This window comes from Vicia villosa, linkage group LG3 (genome assembly GCF_029867415.1).
Source record: "Vicia villosa cultivar HV-30 ecotype Madison, WI linkage group LG3, Vvil1.0, whole genome shotgun sequence".
Classification (NCBI taxonomy): Eukaryota; Viridiplantae; Streptophyta; class Magnoliopsida; order Fabales; family Fabaceae; genus Vicia; species Vicia villosa.
This window is the reverse complement of record NC_081182.1, coordinates 206,584,366-206,601,656: the sequence shown is the minus strand read 5'-3', so window position 1 is coordinate 206,601,656 and position 17,291 is coordinate 206,584,366. Positions and strand designations below refer to the sequence as shown.

The 17,291-nt window shown below is 33.7% G+C and overlaps 2 protein-coding genes and 1 long non-coding RNA gene across 5 annotated transcripts; 2 read left to right on the top strand and 1 right to left on the bottom strand.

The window, feature by feature from the left end:
* The first annotated feature begins 520 nt into the window (after positions 1-520).
* On the top strand, positions 521-6,276 carry LOC131593389 (phospholipid-transporting ATPase 1-like). Its single transcript, XM_058865876.1, has 7 exons — positions 521-2,516; positions 2,738-3,044; positions 3,172-3,838; positions 3,935-4,058; positions 4,170-4,389; positions 4,745-5,203; positions 5,883-6,276. Exons 1-7 carry the CDS (start codon positions 923-925, stop codon positions 6,103-6,105), a joined length of 3,594 nt encoding a protein of 1,197 aa, XP_058721859.1. The 5' UTR covers positions 521-922; the 3' UTR covers positions 6,106-6,276.
* Positions 6,277-9,040: 2,764 nt separating this feature from the next.
* LOC131593387 (uncharacterized) lies at positions 9,041-10,815 on the top strand. The gene is made up of 2 exons (XM_058865875.1): positions 9,041-9,304; positions 10,177-10,815. Exons 1-2 carry the CDS (start codon positions 9,078-9,080, stop codon positions 10,625-10,627), a joined length of 678 nt encoding a protein of 225 aa, XP_058721858.1. The 5' UTR covers positions 9,041-9,077; the 3' UTR covers positions 10,628-10,815.
* Positions 10,816-11,406: 591 nt separating this feature from the next.
* LOC131593388 (uncharacterized) lies at positions 11,407-16,347 on the bottom strand. Of its 3 annotated transcripts, none has more exons than XR_009280948.1 (5): positions 15,548-16,347; positions 14,750-15,106; positions 13,337-13,404; positions 12,621-13,251; positions 11,407-12,531 (listed from the first exon to the last, which is right to left on the bottom strand). It is a non-coding gene; the product is annotated as an uncharacterized LOC131593388 (long non-coding RNA). The 3 variants fall into 3 exon arrangements; XR_009280947.1 differs by having other exon boundaries at positions 11,408-12,531; positions 12,621-13,404; positions 14,750-14,856; positions 14,958-15,106; positions 15,548-16,345; XR_009280946.1 differs by having other exon boundaries at positions 11,410-12,531; positions 12,621-13,404; positions 15,548-16,343.
* Positions 16,348-17,291: the final 944 nt, after the last annotated feature.

Below are 17,291 nucleotides of genomic sequence, written 5' to 3'. Positions count from 1 at the left end.
GTAAAGAAATAAATTGATCATGTCATACAACTTCAAATATAAATCATTTTAATTTTAACTTAATTTTTATTATAATTAATGTTACAAAATCAATTTATTAAATATATAATAAAATTTATATAAAAATAGAAAATCAACAATAAACTGTGTCACTATTTTTTTTTAAATGATAAAATCAATTTTTCTAAAGATTATATATAATAATCTATAAAATAGATCAGTTTTATACCTGAGCTTTTGGATTATTAGCAAAAAAAATCCAAAAGATGTAATGTCTTTGGTACAAAGAGAATCAAAATATTGCCATATGTTTCACCACTTTATATAATGAGTAAGCATTTGACAGCTTCTATGAATAATACCTAACAAAACATTCAAACATTAATTAAACACATTACAAAAGACATTAATCAAAGACATTAAAATATTAATTTAACATAATGTTTGTTCTTTATCAATTTTTTATACGACAATATTGTTTATTGTTTCTAGACAAACACATTGTCGCCACCCATTACGACTTGTTCTTCATTTTTCTTGCATTGCCCGTCATAGACTTACCACCTTTGACCTTCACAACTTCTTCCTCTTCCACACGCTTTTTCTTCTTTCTCTTCATCATTATATCCTTCTTCATCTCATAATCACACCTTAAACCTCTTCATAATCATCATCCCAACAAACATATCAAAAAACCAGACAATACCTCGTAGCAGCAGTGGCGCAGACTATCGTAATAACAACTTTCTTATTCTTGCTTAGTTTTGTTTTTTAAAACTTCAAATATTTTTCTTTATATAATTGTTATAGTTGAATCGCGTAAAGTCTTGATATGATGTTCGAGCTTTAAAGAATAAGAACAAACTCAAAACTGACAATACCCCGTAGCAGCAGTGACGCAGACTTGAGGCCGGAAGAACAGATGGATTCTAATAGGCCGCTTTTGTTACAATCACCAAGAACTCCAAATGATCAAGAATTTCCAACACTTCCGGTATTTCCTGAATTACCGAAATCAAAGTCGAGTTCGAGCAACACAGTAACTTTCTCCGATGTGGAATATGGTATTCAAGTTTATAATAAGAACTCTTCAAACTCATCAACATCATCAAGTAAAAGCGCTATCTCAGGATCAAGAAAATCTGTGAGGTATGGTTCAAAAGGTGGTGGTGGAGGTGGAGGTGATTCTGATGGACTAAGCATGTCACAGAGAGAGTTAAGAGATGAAGATGCAAGATTGGTGTACATCAATGATCCTGATAAAACGAATGAGAATTTCGAGTTTTTCGGAAACTCGATAAGAACTGCTAAGTACTCAATTCTCACTTTCATTCCAAGGAATTTGTTTGAGCAGTTTCATAGAGTTGCTTATGTATATTTTCTCATCATTGCTATACTTAACCAGCTTCCTCAACTCGCGGTTTTCGGGAGATACGTTTCGATTCTACCGTTGGCTTTCGTTCTGTTTGTGACCGGTGTGAAAGATGCTTTTGAGGATTGGAGGAGACATAATTCAGATAAAGTTGAGAACAACAGGTTAGCATCAGTTTTGGTTCATGATGGTAGCTTCATTGACAAGAAATGGAAGGATATTAGGGTTGGTGAGATTTTGAAGATCAAAACAAATGAAACAATTCCCTGTGACATTGTTTTGTTGTCAACTAGTGATTCAACCGGTGTTGCGTATGTTCAAACTATTAACCTCGACGGGGAGTCGAATTTGAAGACTCGGTACGCGAAAATGGAGACAGGTTTAAAGATTCAACCGAGGTTTAACGGGTTGATCAAGTGTGAGAAACCGAATAGGAATATTTACGGATTTATGGCGAATATGGAGATTGATGGGAAGAAGTTATCGCTCGGATCAACCAACATTGTGCTTAGAGGATGTGAGCTCAAGAATACTAGTTGGGCGCTTGGTGTCGCGGTCTACTGCGGCCGCGACACCAAAGCTATGCTCAACAGTTCTGGAGCTCCGTCGAAGAGGAGTCGGCTAGAGACACGGATGAACTACGAAATCATTATGCTGTCGTTTTTTCTTGTTGCATTGTGTACGATTACGTCGGTTTGTGCTGCGGTTTGGTTGAAGCGCCATAAAGACGAGCTGGATCTGTTGCCTTATTATAGGAAACTTGATTTTTCGGAGGCGAAAGTTAAAGACTATAAGTACTATGGATGGGGATTGGAAATCTTTTTCACATTCCTTATGTCAGTTATAGTTTATCAGGTCATGATTCCTATTGCTTTGTATATTTCTATGGAGCTTGTTCGCGTTGGTCAGGCCTATTTCATGATCGAAGACGATCGATTGTTTGATAAAGCTACGAATTCGAGGTTTCAGTGCAGGGCTTTGAATATTAATGAAGATTTGGGACAGATTAAGTATGTGTTCTCTGATAAAACCGGTACACTTACCGAGAATAAGATGGAGTTTCAATGTGCTAGCATTTGGGGAGTTGATTATAGTTCCACAAAAGCCAGCATGGAGGATGAACAAACCGAATACTCGGTGCAAGGTAAGATTGATTTATTCATTTTTTTTGTTAACATTTTATTTAATGCATATGGTCTTCGAGAAATGGTGGTTAATCACGTTCAAATTGTGGTTAATGAAGTTACTGATATATCTATTAACCATCTGATGAACGTGATTAACCACTTATAAGCGAAAGTTGTCAAATTTTAGTTATTCGAGAAACACAATTGTTGAAATAATGTGCTTATTTTCGGTTTTCAGTTGATGGAAAGATGTTGAAACCGAAGATGAAGGTGAAAGTTAATCTCGAGCTTTTGAAATTGGCGAGAAATGGATATCAAAATGCGGAAGGAAAAAGGATTTACGAGTTCTTTCTAGCGCTTGCAACGTGTAATACTATTGTGCCTCTTGTTGTTGACACACCTGATCCTGATGTCAAACTGTTAGATTACCAAGGTGAATCGCCCGATGAACAAGCATTGGCGTACGCTGCGGCTGCCTATGGTTTTATGCTCATCGAACGAACCTCTGGACACATCGTCATTGATATTCATGGAGAAAGACTAAAGTAAGTTGCTTATTTTGCTTACTAACAACTTTATTCCAAATTTTGATGCAACCGTTTTTTTTCCATTTAAAACGGATAGTGCCCGTCTGCACGCTAGTATTGATAACGATCGTTATGAATCTCGCAGGTTCAATGTCTTGGGTTTACATGAATTCGACAGTGATCGAAAAAGAATGTCGGTTATATTAGGCTACCCTGACAATTCAGTAAAACTCTTTGTCAAAGGAGCCGACACGACCATGTTTAGTATAATCGACAAATCATACAACATGGACTTGATAAAATCGACAGAAACTCATCTTCACTCGTATTCATCTCTCGGTTTACGAACACTTGTGATTGGAATGAGAGAACTCAACACTTCAGAGTTCGAACAATGGCACGCATCCTACGAAGCAGCGAGCACCGCAGTGTTCGGTAGGGCTGCAATGCTTAGAAAAATTTCAAACCATGTTGAAAACAATGTCTGCATATTAGGAGCTTCTGCTATCGAAGATAAACTTCAACACGGCGTACCAGAGGCAATCGAGTCTCTAAGGGCAGCAGGGATTAAGGTTTGGGTGTTAACCGGTGACAAGCAAGAAACTGCTGTATCGATCGGATTCTCGTCGAAACTCTTAACAAGAAGCATGACTCAGATTATTATTAGTAGTAACAATAAAGCTTCGTGTAGAAAAAGTCTCAAAGATGCTCTTGAAAGATCTAGAAAACTTGATGCGGTTTCAACGCAGATCGCTTTGATTATCGATGGTGGAAGTCTCGTTCACATTCTCGATACTGATCATGAAGAAGAGGTTAGTTTCATTCAAAAAAAGCCTACTGCTTACACTTTACATTGAATTTTTTGATGATGTTTTGTTTACTGATTTCGGCTATTTGTGTTGATTCAGCTATTTCAACTTGCGAGTTTGTGTTCCGTTGTTCTTTGTTGTCGAGTTGCTCCTTTGCAAAAAGCCGGTATTGTTTCGCTTGTGAAGAAGAGAACATCTGACATGACACTAGCCATTGGAGACGGTATGAATTCTTCTCTCGATTTCGTTTTAGTTTATGTAAATTTTTTGTTCATTTTATCGCTGTTATTTTGTTTCGGTTCTGTAATATACTTTTTTTCGTTTGAATTTGCAGGTGCTAATGATGTGTCAATGATTCAAATGGCTGATGTTGGAGTTGGTATCAGTGGTCAAGAGGGTAGGCAAGCTGTAATGTCATCGGATTTCGCAATGGGACAGTTTAGGTTCTTAGTTCCTCTCTTGTTGGTTCATGGTCACTGGAATTACCAAAGGCTTGGTTACATGATTCTTTACAATTTCTACAGAAATGCTGTCCTGGTTCTTGTCCTATTTTGGTGAGTAAAGCTTTGATTATCGTTAGTTTTATAGGCGTCTTCAGATGAAACGTGTGTCTAGTGTCTGAGACTGACACATGTGATTACGTGTCAATATTATATGATAACAGTTTATGTAGAGCACTGAGACTTCATAAGAAACGTGTGTCTGGTGTTTGACACTGACATGACAGTGACACACGTAATTGCATGTCAATATAATATGATAACAATCTATGTAGCACTGAAGTTTCATTTGAATGTGTGTATGGTGTTTGACACTGACACACGTGATTGCGTGTCAATATTATGATTGGTGCCTGTGTTAGTATCGGTGTTTTATAGACAATGATTTTTGTGTACTTTTCTATTTTAGGTATGTGCTCTACACTGCGTTCACTTTAACAACCGCTATAAACGAATGGAGTTCCACATTGTATTCGATAGTCTACAGCGCACTACCGACTATCATTGTCGGAATTCTCGACAAAGATCTCGGAAGAAGCACTCTCCTAAGGTATCCTCAGCTTTATAGTGCTGGTCAAAGAAATGAAGCTTACAACAAGAAACTGTTTATGTTAACAATGGCTGATACTTTGTGGCAAAGCATGGTTATATTTTGGCCTCCACTCTTTGCATATTGGAAAAGTACTATTGATGTAGCAAGTATAGGAGATCTCTGGACTTTGGCAGTGGTTATTATTGTCAATTTACATTTGGCTATGGATGTTGTAAGATGGTATTGGGTGACTCATGCTGTCATTTGGGGATCTATTGTTGCTACTTTCATTGCTGTCATGATCATTGATTCTATACCTAAACTTCCTGGTTTCTGGTATGTTTTCACTATCTTTTCTCCCTTTCTTTTTATCTCATAATTCATTAGAATAGAAAATTGTGTCAGCGTCCTCTTTCTTATAAAACCGATTTATGAGTTGATGAGTTTTATTTTTTTTCCTAAATAAAATTTTTAGGTAGGCCTCATTTCTTCAATATACCTTTAACGCGTGTAGCTCAAATCAACCAGACTCGTATACCATTAGACTTTTATAATAGATAAACTCATTATTACAAAACCAACTTGTATAATGAAGAGTGTCGCTCTTAAAAAATTATAATCAGATCTTATCTTAATCTATATGAGACAAAGGGAAGACTCTCTTGGCCCGATCAGCAATATAAGTCATACTCAACAGAGTCGCCTTAAGTCTTTTGAAACCCTGTGTAGGGTAACCACAGTTTAAGTGAGACAACTCAAATATGAACCACATTTTGTCATGTTTTAACAGTGAAAAATATTTTATGAGATCTTTTTTAGTCACTGTATTAAACTTTGGTCTCTGTGCGGTAGTCTGTCTTACATGTCCTCAAACTTTGGTCTCTGTGCGGTAGTCTGTCTTACATGTCCTCAAAGACGGCTGAGATACTCAACATGATTTCTAAAACCTTTGCAATCATACTTTGTTTTTTTATATAGAGACTAATTTTGCATCTCCACAACATTGACATTGCAGGGCCTTCTTTCATGTTGCGAATACAGGATTATTCTGGGCATTGTTGCTAGGAATTATCATAGCAGCATTACTTCCACGTTTGGTTGTAAAGTTTATCTATCAATACTATTTTCCAAGTGATATTCAAATTTCTAGAGAAGCTGAAAAAATGAGACAAGATCAAAGAGTTGCTGAAAATCGACAAATAGAAATGCTTCCTGTCTCATATCATCAACAAACATGATAAGAGAAAAGTGATTTTTTTGTTGTTGTTAATTTTGTAAAGTTGTATATTCTTTAGGGTGGTTCTGAGGATTTCTCTATGTTGCGGTTTTATTGTTAACTATCCGAAGGATAGAGTTTTTGTTGTTGTTACAGTTTAGAAGTTTGTTATATGTTCATTCTTTTGTGTCTAGAGCATGTTGTAAATTAGCATTCATTATAGTAGATAAAAGATACTGATCATTCGTTTTTCCGACGCATCATGTAAAATTCTAAAAATAATCTTAAAAACCGAACATATATTTTCAATTCGCACTCCCACACAGATAATTCATTTGTTTTAGAATTTCACCCTCATTTTACAATAAAATTTATTTCGAAAATAGACTTCCGGTACAAAACCGGAAATAAATAATATATTTGTCAAGCTGATTGTTTTGCTCAAAAGTAGAAGATGGTTTTCATGTGATTATGAATAAAGTTATTAAATTAAAACAGAATCAAATTCAGCTAAAATCAAATATCTAAAATATCACTAATTCATCTTATTAATATATATAGAATAATTCTCTTGTAAAACAATACTAAAAATTTATTATCTCAAAAATTTATAGGCTCTATTTGGTAAGACATATTTTCGAGCTTATAGCTTATGTCTTATGTCTTATAAGCTCATATGATAATTTAGACCCGTTTGATAACGGTTTTTTCATCACGAGCTTATACCTTATTTTACTAACTTAGACATTATTTCAAATAGGGTTTTAGCTTATGTCTTATAGCTTATTACTTTTTTTTCCTTTTTTATCCTTATTATTTTAATTAAAATTCATTTTTAACCCTTATAATTTATTTTAATTTAAAATAAAATAATTATATATTAAATATTTTTTATGTCATTTTACATTTATAAATTAATTAAACCGCTAATTTTACCAAACACTTCAATGAGCTTATAAGTAGGGGTGGCAAAACGGGTCCGGCCCGCGGGAAAAGCCTGTTTTACCCGCACTTTTTCACGGGGCGAGGCAAGGTTTTAGGCCCGCTCTCTTTAATGTGCCCGCCCCGCCCCGCCCCTTTTTTTGTGGGCTTTTGCGGACATTTGTTTTTTATAGAATTTTACTATTTTTAGACCCGCACTCTTAAAAATGCCCACCCCGCCCCGTCCTGTTTTTTCGCGGGCTTTTGCGGGGCGGGCCTAAACGGGGCGGGCATGCCCGTTTGCCACCCCTACTTATAAGCTATCAGTCTCAACCATCTGCTATAAACTATAAGTCATCGTCTGCTATAAACTATAAGTCATCGGCCATCAGTCATAAGTTATATAAGCTATCAGCTAACTAATCAGTCAACCGCTATTTTTACCAAACAACCCTAAATAGTTTCTTCTTTTTCATATACAATGTATTTAAATATTTTTCATATTTTCAGTTCCTTATAAATAAATAAAATTGACTCAGTATTCTAGATATCTTCAAAAAGTGTAATATTTGTTGGTTTTTAAAAAACATGAACATCTCATATTTAATTTTTTGGATATGAACATTCCTAAAGTTAATTATTTTTATATAAAGTAACTAAAGCAAACTGTTTTGTAAAACATTTAATTAATTAATTACATAGATATGGTAAAGATACATACAGTGTATTTTTTCTAAAACAACTGCAGTTTAATTTTCTTGCTTGCAAGGTTCTCTGTATTCACAATTTCAAATAAACAAATAGTTGAACTAAATAAATAAATAAAAAAGGAAAAGTAATTTATTCGCACTCCCACACACATAATTCATTCGTTTTTAAATTTCATCCTCATTTTACATTAAAATTTATTTCGAAAATACAATTCTGGTACAAAACCGGAAATAAACTTGCGATTCTTACTGAAAGTATATAATAGTATTTGTCAAGCTCATTGTTTTGATCAAAAGTAGAAGATGGTTTTCATGTGATTATTAATAAAGTTATTAAGTTAAAACAGAATCAAATTCAACTAAAATTAAATATCTAAAATATCACTAATTCATCTTATTAATATTGAATAATTCTCTCGTAAAACAATCTAATAATTTACTGTCTCAAAAATCTATTGAATAGTTTCTTCTTTTTCATATACAATGTATTTAAATATTTTTCATATTTTTAATTTCTTATAAATTTAAGTGTGATTCTTACTATTTTTTTAATGAAAATATGACAAGTGTACAATTTTTTCTTACATGTATGCAAATTTTTCTATTTTCACTCACAAAATAATATTTAAGTATATTTGCCATATTTTCATTAAAAAATAATAAGAATTACACAAAAAGAATTGTACCTAAGTTTTGTCCTTTTCAAAAACACGAAGATCTCATGTTTAAATTTTTTGGATAAACATAAACACATGAACATTCTAAAAATCAATTATTTTATATAAAGAAACTAAAGCAAACTTTTTGGTAAAGCATTAATTTATTAATTAATCAATAGATATTAAAATTAATTACATAGATATGGTGAAAATACATACAGTGTATTTTCTCTAAAACAACTTCAGTTTAATTTTCTTGCAAGGTTCCCTGTATTCACAATTTCAAAACAAATAGTTGAACTAAATAAAGAAAAATGAAAAGTAATTTGCCAAAATAAAATAAAAAAACTGAAAAAGAAAACCAGAGTCTGGTTTCTGGTATTTATTAACAACCGGAAGTTTATTTTCTGTTTTGTACCGAAACTGTATTTCTGATTTTACATAAATACAACTTAAAAATTATGCAGAAAAAATATATTTTTAGTTTTTAAAAACATAAAAACAGAATTGCATAGAATCTTTCTTTAAATTATGGGGTGGAATAAGAATTTCGGACATTATTTATCCTCAAAAAAAAACAAACTTTGACTGATCAAAAAGGGCAAATTTGAGATTTCCATAGCATATTGTTTTCTCACAGACCTATAAATAAAAATAAAAAAACCATTTATCAATTCAACTTTCATTAACTTTGAGCAAAATCCATGGCTGCTGTTACCACCACATTGAAGCTGTCACTTTTCTTCACCTTCATCTCAGTTTCATTATCGGCTATTCCCCCAACATGCAACCGCATAGAGTGTCCCAATTACGATCTCATACAAGCGGGAAATGGCTATGAAATCCGGCGCTATAATTCATCTCTTTGGATTTCCACTCAACCCATTCAAGAAATTTCTCTTCATGAAGCTACAAGAACCGGTTTCTTGAGGTAATTTTTATCAACTAATTTATGTTTAATGTCAAATATTTTTCTACTAAAGTTTTGACATTAGGTTCGTACCAAAATATCCATTTAATTCAAAGTTATGTTGAAGTGTTTGTAAATGGGGACAATCATCGCCTTATAAATTGGTGTTTTAAGATTGAGTTAGACCCAACCACAAATTTTAAGATTGAAATTTATTGGAGATTTTAAAAATTTCGGTAATTTTATAAAATTCATTACCCCGTTCCGGAAATTTCACAACTTCAAGTAGAAAACCAATACGAGAAATTCCAAATTTCTTACGTGTATGAGGAATTTCTTTAAAACCTGAAGTTTTCGGTATGGCAAATGAACTGAAGTCACACCGGAAATTTGAAATATTCGGTATTTTTTTCATATACCGGATATTTCAAATTTCCGATAATAATTTTAACTGATGTTACCTACCGTAAAATTAAAATATCTGGTATGTAGCATCAGACACGAAATTGATAAATCTAACAAAAAAAATTATATTTATATGTAGGAAATTTCAAAAAATTTAGTATTTTATAGAGATAATTTGTTAAAAACGTCCTACTTGGGGTGGCATGTATAAAATGGGGGTGACAAGATAAACTCTTCAAACTTTAAGATGATATCAGAGCATATCCTAGACCCATTGTTGTGCTTCCCACATCATCCACCCTTCGGCCTCATTGAGTGAGGGGGGATGTTGGAATTTTCGCCTTAATTACGGCATTAGAACTTGCCTTTATTGCAATTTTTTAATAATAGATGAATAGTGGGTGTTGGTGTCCTATATTTTTAACATAATCAGTGTTTGAGTGTCCGTGGAATTAATTGAACTTGATTAATCTTTTTCTTTTTTTCAGTCTTTTTGACTATATTCAAGGTAAGAACAAGTACCAGGAAAAAATAGAGATGACAGCACCTGTTGTCTCAGAGGTTTTACCTAGTGATGGACCCTTTTGCAAGTCTTCATTTGTTATAAGCTTTTATGTACCTAAACAGAAACAAGCGAATCCACCTCCTGCAAAGGGTCTTCATGTTCAAAGATGGAAACATGTGTACGCAGCAGTTAGACAGTTTGGTGGATTTGTCAAAAATACAGACGTTGGCGAGGAAGCTGCAGCTTTGAAGGAAAGTATTGCCGGTACTAAGTGGTCGTCTGCTATTGATCAAAGCCGTAGAGCTGGTCATGCTTCGGTTTACTCTGTGGCTCAGTACAATGACCCTTTAGAATTTGATAATAGGGTGAATGAGATATGGTTTTTGTTTGATTTACCGGAGAAGAAATTTACCGGAGTCGCTGATTCCAGGTAGTGTGTAAGTTTTCAATGTGAAAGCAATATGTCTAGTTTGCAACCTGATGTGTTAGTTAAGATATCTTGTTGAATTAATAAATAAAGTGCAGGCTCAAGTGTTTCACAATGATATTCAGCTTGACTTTTTGTTCATGTAATGTTAAACTTGCACAATAAAATTATAAGGAATTGGTATGGCTTTTGAAATGAGTGTATGAGGAAAATCACCTATAATTCTTAAAAGAGTCGCCTTAAGTTTTTAGAGATCTTATTTTGGTTAGCCATGGTTTAATCGTGACAAAATAAATTAGGTTATTTAATTATGATTTAACTATGGAAGCTCTATTATGAGGTCTTATTTGTGCATAATTTTATTTAAAAAAATTTGAGGTCTTGAGGTCCTATACAATTTTGAGTTTGTATAGGATGACTCTCCACCACTAAAATTGAGAGAAGTAATGTTTTTTTATTGACATTATCGGATTTTTTACCTTCAATTCAGACATTATCGGGTTGACGTCACAAGAATGTGTTAACATAAAAGTCTTTTTGATTATAAAGTTGGTGAATGTTATACAACTTTATTTGAGTTGTTTGAAAAAACTTATAATATTTTTAAATTATTTTTATAAGTTATTATGGATAATTTATTAAATTAACTTTTAATTATTTTATCTTTTTTATTAAAAAGTAGTTTACATAAAAGTTATCGTAAATATTTATAAATAAAGTGTTTATTCAAACATGCCAATAATCTTGCCTAATCATTTGCCACATCATCAAAAATGATAAAAATAAATTATAAAGGATATAAAATATATAGAAATCATAAATTAATTTTGGTGAGAGTAAATTCAACTTCATTTTAGCAAAACCAAAAAAAAAAAAATACAATACAAATCCAAAGTTAGAAAAAGAATTCTTCAACTATCTTATAACGTGTGCTTGCAAATGATTGATTGATTTGGAAAAAGCATATCACAAAAGAGAGCCATTGATATAGGAGTTCGAGTATTGTTTTACATTTGAGAAATCAAAGATATGTATGTAGTATATTGAACAACTTCGAAGGCAAAACTATAAAAAATCATGGTGATGGTCTAAAAAGTGTATCATTATAGACACTCATAGGGTGGACAACGGACCGGTTTGGACGGCCAACTCAACCCACAGTTGATTTTTTAAGACCCATTTCCGTTCAAATTTTAAATCGATTTGAACAAGTTGGGTCTAGACGGATCCGGGTTGATGCAAACATTTTATTTGGGTTATCGAGTTAATTGAGTTTTTAGGCCGAGTAATATATTATTCAGCCTTTCACAATTTTTTACAATACACAAAATTTTATACATAGTTGACTAGTAGTGTTTTCATCTATCAAAAGAATTAAAACTCTTTCAAGTGGGACTGATTGCAGTGACAATTTTCATTTGCTTTCTCTATCATTGAGTAGCTTCATCCTTTAGTTGAGAAAATTCTGCATAAAATGGAACAACATATTTTCTTAATAATATGAGAAAGAGATCAATGTTTTTTTTTTTGAACAATCTATAAATATTATTTACCGATCATATAAATATTATACAACATAACAAACAGTTGAAAAAGCATGAAAAATTAAACAAACTATCATTCTCAATATTAAGCACAAGACAAATTAGTATAACCACCAAAGAATAATTTACACCACATGTTTCTATCACTGAGACTTAGCAAAGGAAAATGTATAAATAATATATGCATTAAGAACTTTACCTACAATAATATAGTAACAAATGAATTTATATAGTTTAAAACTAAAAGTGATAAAATATTTTGAATCAAACCAAACACAAAGGCAAACCAAATTTAAAAACTTTTGAAGACATGCTTAATTTAAGAAAGGCAAACCAAACACCAGCCACTGCAGTCATCATCCACAATCTGCAAACATCATTTGCACATAAGAAAGAGTATCAGTGTGCAGTGGAGGATGTTATCAAGGTATGCTAAAGAATGAATCCAAAATTTACCATTTAAGTTCCATGATACACAAAACTCTACAAACAAGCTAGTAGATATCGAAAACACTACTACCAAACGTACAAACCATCCAAACAGCAAAGCAATATTTTCCTGTTACTACAAAGCAGCAATAATCTCCTGAAACAAAAGATCAAAAGTTCTGTCATAAGCAAACTTCTATGACACCAACAGAAATGAAAGCATCTCCCCTCCAAAAGAGCACCCTCCAGAATAAACCACCAGAACACCACATGTTATAATAATGAGCATTGACAGTGCAAGATCGGCGCCCAAACAAGAAAACCAAAGCACAATTCAGAACATGTGCCACCAAACACTGGCAACCCAACTATGGTACTAAGCGACAACGCCGAAAAAGATAAGTGCGTATTCCTACGAGGACGGAATAACACTACAAAAACTAACTTAACCACTTGGCAGCAGATTGCAGCCTCCAAAACCGGCTTTAACCACACACATCAACAAACATTATAACTATAAAAACACACAGAAAATCGGTCAAATGTCACCCGCGACCCCAACATCTCAATAAACCAATTCCACTAGAGACCCGATTAACCACTTCTAGAGCGACGAACTATCCTTTTAGGTGATGAATTTGAATCACTTGGGATCTTCCTGCAACACAAATAAAAAACCAGATAGAACCAAAGCAGGACCAACACTGCCTACCCAAACGATCCAAAACCAAACAGATACACACCAGAACCAACACTAGCTTAACAAGCCGAAAAACTGCCTCGCACGACTACTCCAGCGTAAGAGTCAACCCTGCACCAAAAAGAAAACACTCTGCTAAAGCCAGACTTGAGCTGCACCAAATAAACTCACCAACACTAGTTTGAAACATTTCTTATGTCTCTCCCCTCAAATATACTGACCCATCTTGTTTCAAAAAACACCCCGATATATACTATAGGGATGAACCTGATTCTTTAAGCATTCAATCTCCAAGTGTGTATAATCTCTTAAGTCTTAGTTACTTGTTTAATATATAATATACTCGATCACAACATAGAATAACCAGCAGTACAAGATAAGCCAACTTACCTTTAATATTATAATCAGTTTCCAATTGTGCATAATCATTCAAATCTTAGTTATTTGTGTCCCAACATACAATAACCAGCCGTACAAGGTAAACCAGCCACAAAACATACAATAACTTAGGACTAACCCACCACACAGACCTCATGCTACAACAGTCAATAAGCAAGCAACATCAAAACATACGATAGCCAAAAAAGCTGACTAAATTCAAGATTAATTGGTACAAAGCTGAGCAACAATGCATGCGAAAGAAATATCATCACTTAAGAATATCACTAAATCGTCAATGTCATCCATTATATTTCATGTTTTGTTGTTCTTTTGAAATCAATAAACCTTAATTGTCTCATACTCATAGATATACACGTGCATATCTACGAGTAGCAGTTTATCTTTTGAAATGACTAATTACTTATTTTGGTCTTTAGTATACGGAATGAATTCGATTATATCATTTTTCATTCCTATCTTAAGGGTACACCCATTAGCATCAAAAATATATATATATATATATATATATATATATATATATATATATATATATATATATATATATATATATATATATATATATACACGATGCTCATAGATATATATATATGCTACTGAGTGTCCCCTTAAGAGATGAGAATATGAAAAATATGTAATCGAACTCATATTTTATATTAAAGGGCGAAACAATTTCAAAGATAAATGGCTACTTGTAGATATGCAAGTATATATCTATGAGAATTAGACAATCAAGATTAATGGGCTTCAAGAGAGCATTAAAACATGTAATATAATGGATGACACCGAAAATTTAGTCTTATTCTTAGGAGACGATATTTCTTTGCACTGTTGCTCAGCTTAGGGTTGCTCACGAGAATTTACATAGAATTGCATTGTTTTTATGGATGTTGTATGAATATTTAAGACAGGAAACTGTGAGAATTAAGACATGACTGTGCAAATATAAGACATGAATATATTTAAGAGAAATTAAGACAGGAATATTTAAGACATAAATATATTTAAGAGAAATTAGATAAAAATAAATGAAAATGATAGCAGACACGGAACCTACCTGCAGAGTATTAGAAGAGACCGTCAATGATCTGATATTAGGAAGGTCTTGCAACGAGCTGAGTAGGACTGCAGAATCCTCTTGGAGGGCAGAGTTATGAAAGCCAACTTGTTCAGCATCAATGCATAGGTGTTTAAGAGAAGAAAAATGGGTCAGACATAGATTTTCACTTGTATTACCGGAAATTATGTGAAAGGGCATATCTTACCATGCGTTTGAGGACTAAGTCAGTCGACGGGAAACTATCACTGACATCGAAATCAAATGGGGTGAGGCCAAATCTAGAGCGTAGAGAGAATTTGAATCGTCATCATCTTCGAACTCATTGCGAGAAAATTAATGTGAGAAAATTTGCTCCTGTGTTGAAAAACAAAGAAAAAAACATCCCATTGATGTGCCGATGAAGAAGACATAAAGCATATATATTTTTTTACATAAAAGCTTCCCTGTGTCATGTGCAGCAAGCATGTCACGTGTTGATTAAGAAACACAATTTATTGAATCCCAGCCACTTAAGTTCTCAATCCTTGTATCTCAAATCCAAACGTCCCACAATATTTCACTGGGTCGGATCTGACCCGAAATCCCTAACCAACACCGGGTTTGCCAAGGAGACAAACCCTAAAATTCAAAATCGTTCCTCTTTGTCTCTCGTTATTCTTCCACCCCTATTTTCTTACGATGAAATGAAACGCTACACAAGCATGGATTTGAGCAATATTCATGGGGTTATTGATTAGGAATACATGGTGAACATCATGGTATAAAGATTTCGCAGAACAAGTGAGGAATACTTACAACACCGGAATTAATCCGGGTAGCTTTGACGTTGGCGAGAGTCCGAACAGATTCAGGTAGGTTTTCTTTGACACCCTCCTTAGTTCTTTTACCTTTCGTGAGTTGCGGTTTGCGAGAGTATGGAATTAGCGAGGACCTATTGTATTGGTTCTGTTTGTTGTTGTGTTGATTCTGAACTGAGGCTGTTGAACAAGTGCTGAAGGTTGAATCGTGGAGTGAGGTGTTTGATGAGTTGCGGTCTCTTCTTTTTCTGTGTTGCTGTGTTTATGTTGTGCGTACAGAGAGTGGTGAGTGTATTTGTAAGGTGTTGAGTTTGTTAAGGTTTGGTTGAAGGATTGAATGAGGTTGAGTGATTTCAGTGTTATGAGTTTTGCAGTGAGATTAAGGTTTGAGTGTGTGAGGGAGGTTTGTGTATTGTTTTGTGATATTTTCGTTGGTTTTTTGAGTGAGGGCAGGTTGAGAGTTGTGGCTTTGATTTTGTGTTTGGAAGGTGAGATTCTGTTTTTGGCCCCCTTTTGTGTTGATGAATGTCTCATTTTATAGCTGAGATTGTGATATTTTTGAGAGGGAAATTTGTGAGGTTTCAAGCTTGTTTTACAAGTTGTTGGTAATTCTGATTTTTTCAGTTCTCTTTCTCTCTTGCTGTAGTTTTTTCTTTATTGATGCAGGTTATGGAGTTGTCCATTTTGGTGCTAAGTTTGGACTGTTGTGAGAAGCAGGGTACCAGCAAGGTTGGTGTAGCAGAGCAGCAGCAAGGTGCAGGTTTTGGCAGCATGGGGCAGCAATTTAGGACAGTTTCTATTGCATTTTTTTTTGGACCTTTGGGGCAGCAATTTAGGACAGTTTCTATTGCATTTTTTTTTTTGACCTTTGGGGCAGCAAACTTTGGGCCCTTAGAGCTTAGGTTTAGGGACTGAATTCATGTAATAACTTGTGCCATTTATTTGTAACCTTTCAATGATTATTTCAAACTTTCAATGATTATTTCAAATGATTAAGAACTTTAGCAAAAGTCTTGTAATTCTTGTAATTTTCAAATGAACTTTGAATGAAGCTTCTATCTTTTTGTAAGATATAGTTGCAATTGAATACAATTTATTCTTGAAGTGTTCCAATGAAATTAAAATGAGATCTCTCTTTTTTTCTTGTAAGATGCAATGCCCATTTGAAATTGAATGGAATGTAACCTTGAGATTTTGAATGAATTTGGCTTCATGTTTAGATTTATGGAATATTCTTTGTAACTTAAAGAGATTACCTTGTAAGTTAACTTATAACATTGTCAAAAGCGTACAATCTTTGTTTCCCGAATCCTTGAATCAAACATTCGCCGCTCTTGTGTGAAATTGGTACTTTATCTTGAATTCTCAAACGCAAAGAAACACAACTTCACCCTAAACCAATAATCATGACCAAAAATGATTCTTGAATTGATAAATTGGATCAACGTATTGATGAAATAGAAAACCCTAATTTCTTTCCCCTAGAAACAACACTTGAATCACACTCAATTGACATACCCAGTTTGAACCACGTAGATAACCTAATCTTGATAGGAAGATGAGACCTTTAACGCTCCTCGGTTGAAAACCTTAGCCAAGCTTGAGTATAATGGTCAACGCTTCAATTCAATGATCCTCAATTAAATTGTCTTGGTGTAACCCTAAACACTCTAATTCAGAAATCTTGCACCCTAATGCTGAGAAGAGAAGAATAGCCTTGTAGCTTAGTGAAGAAGAAATCT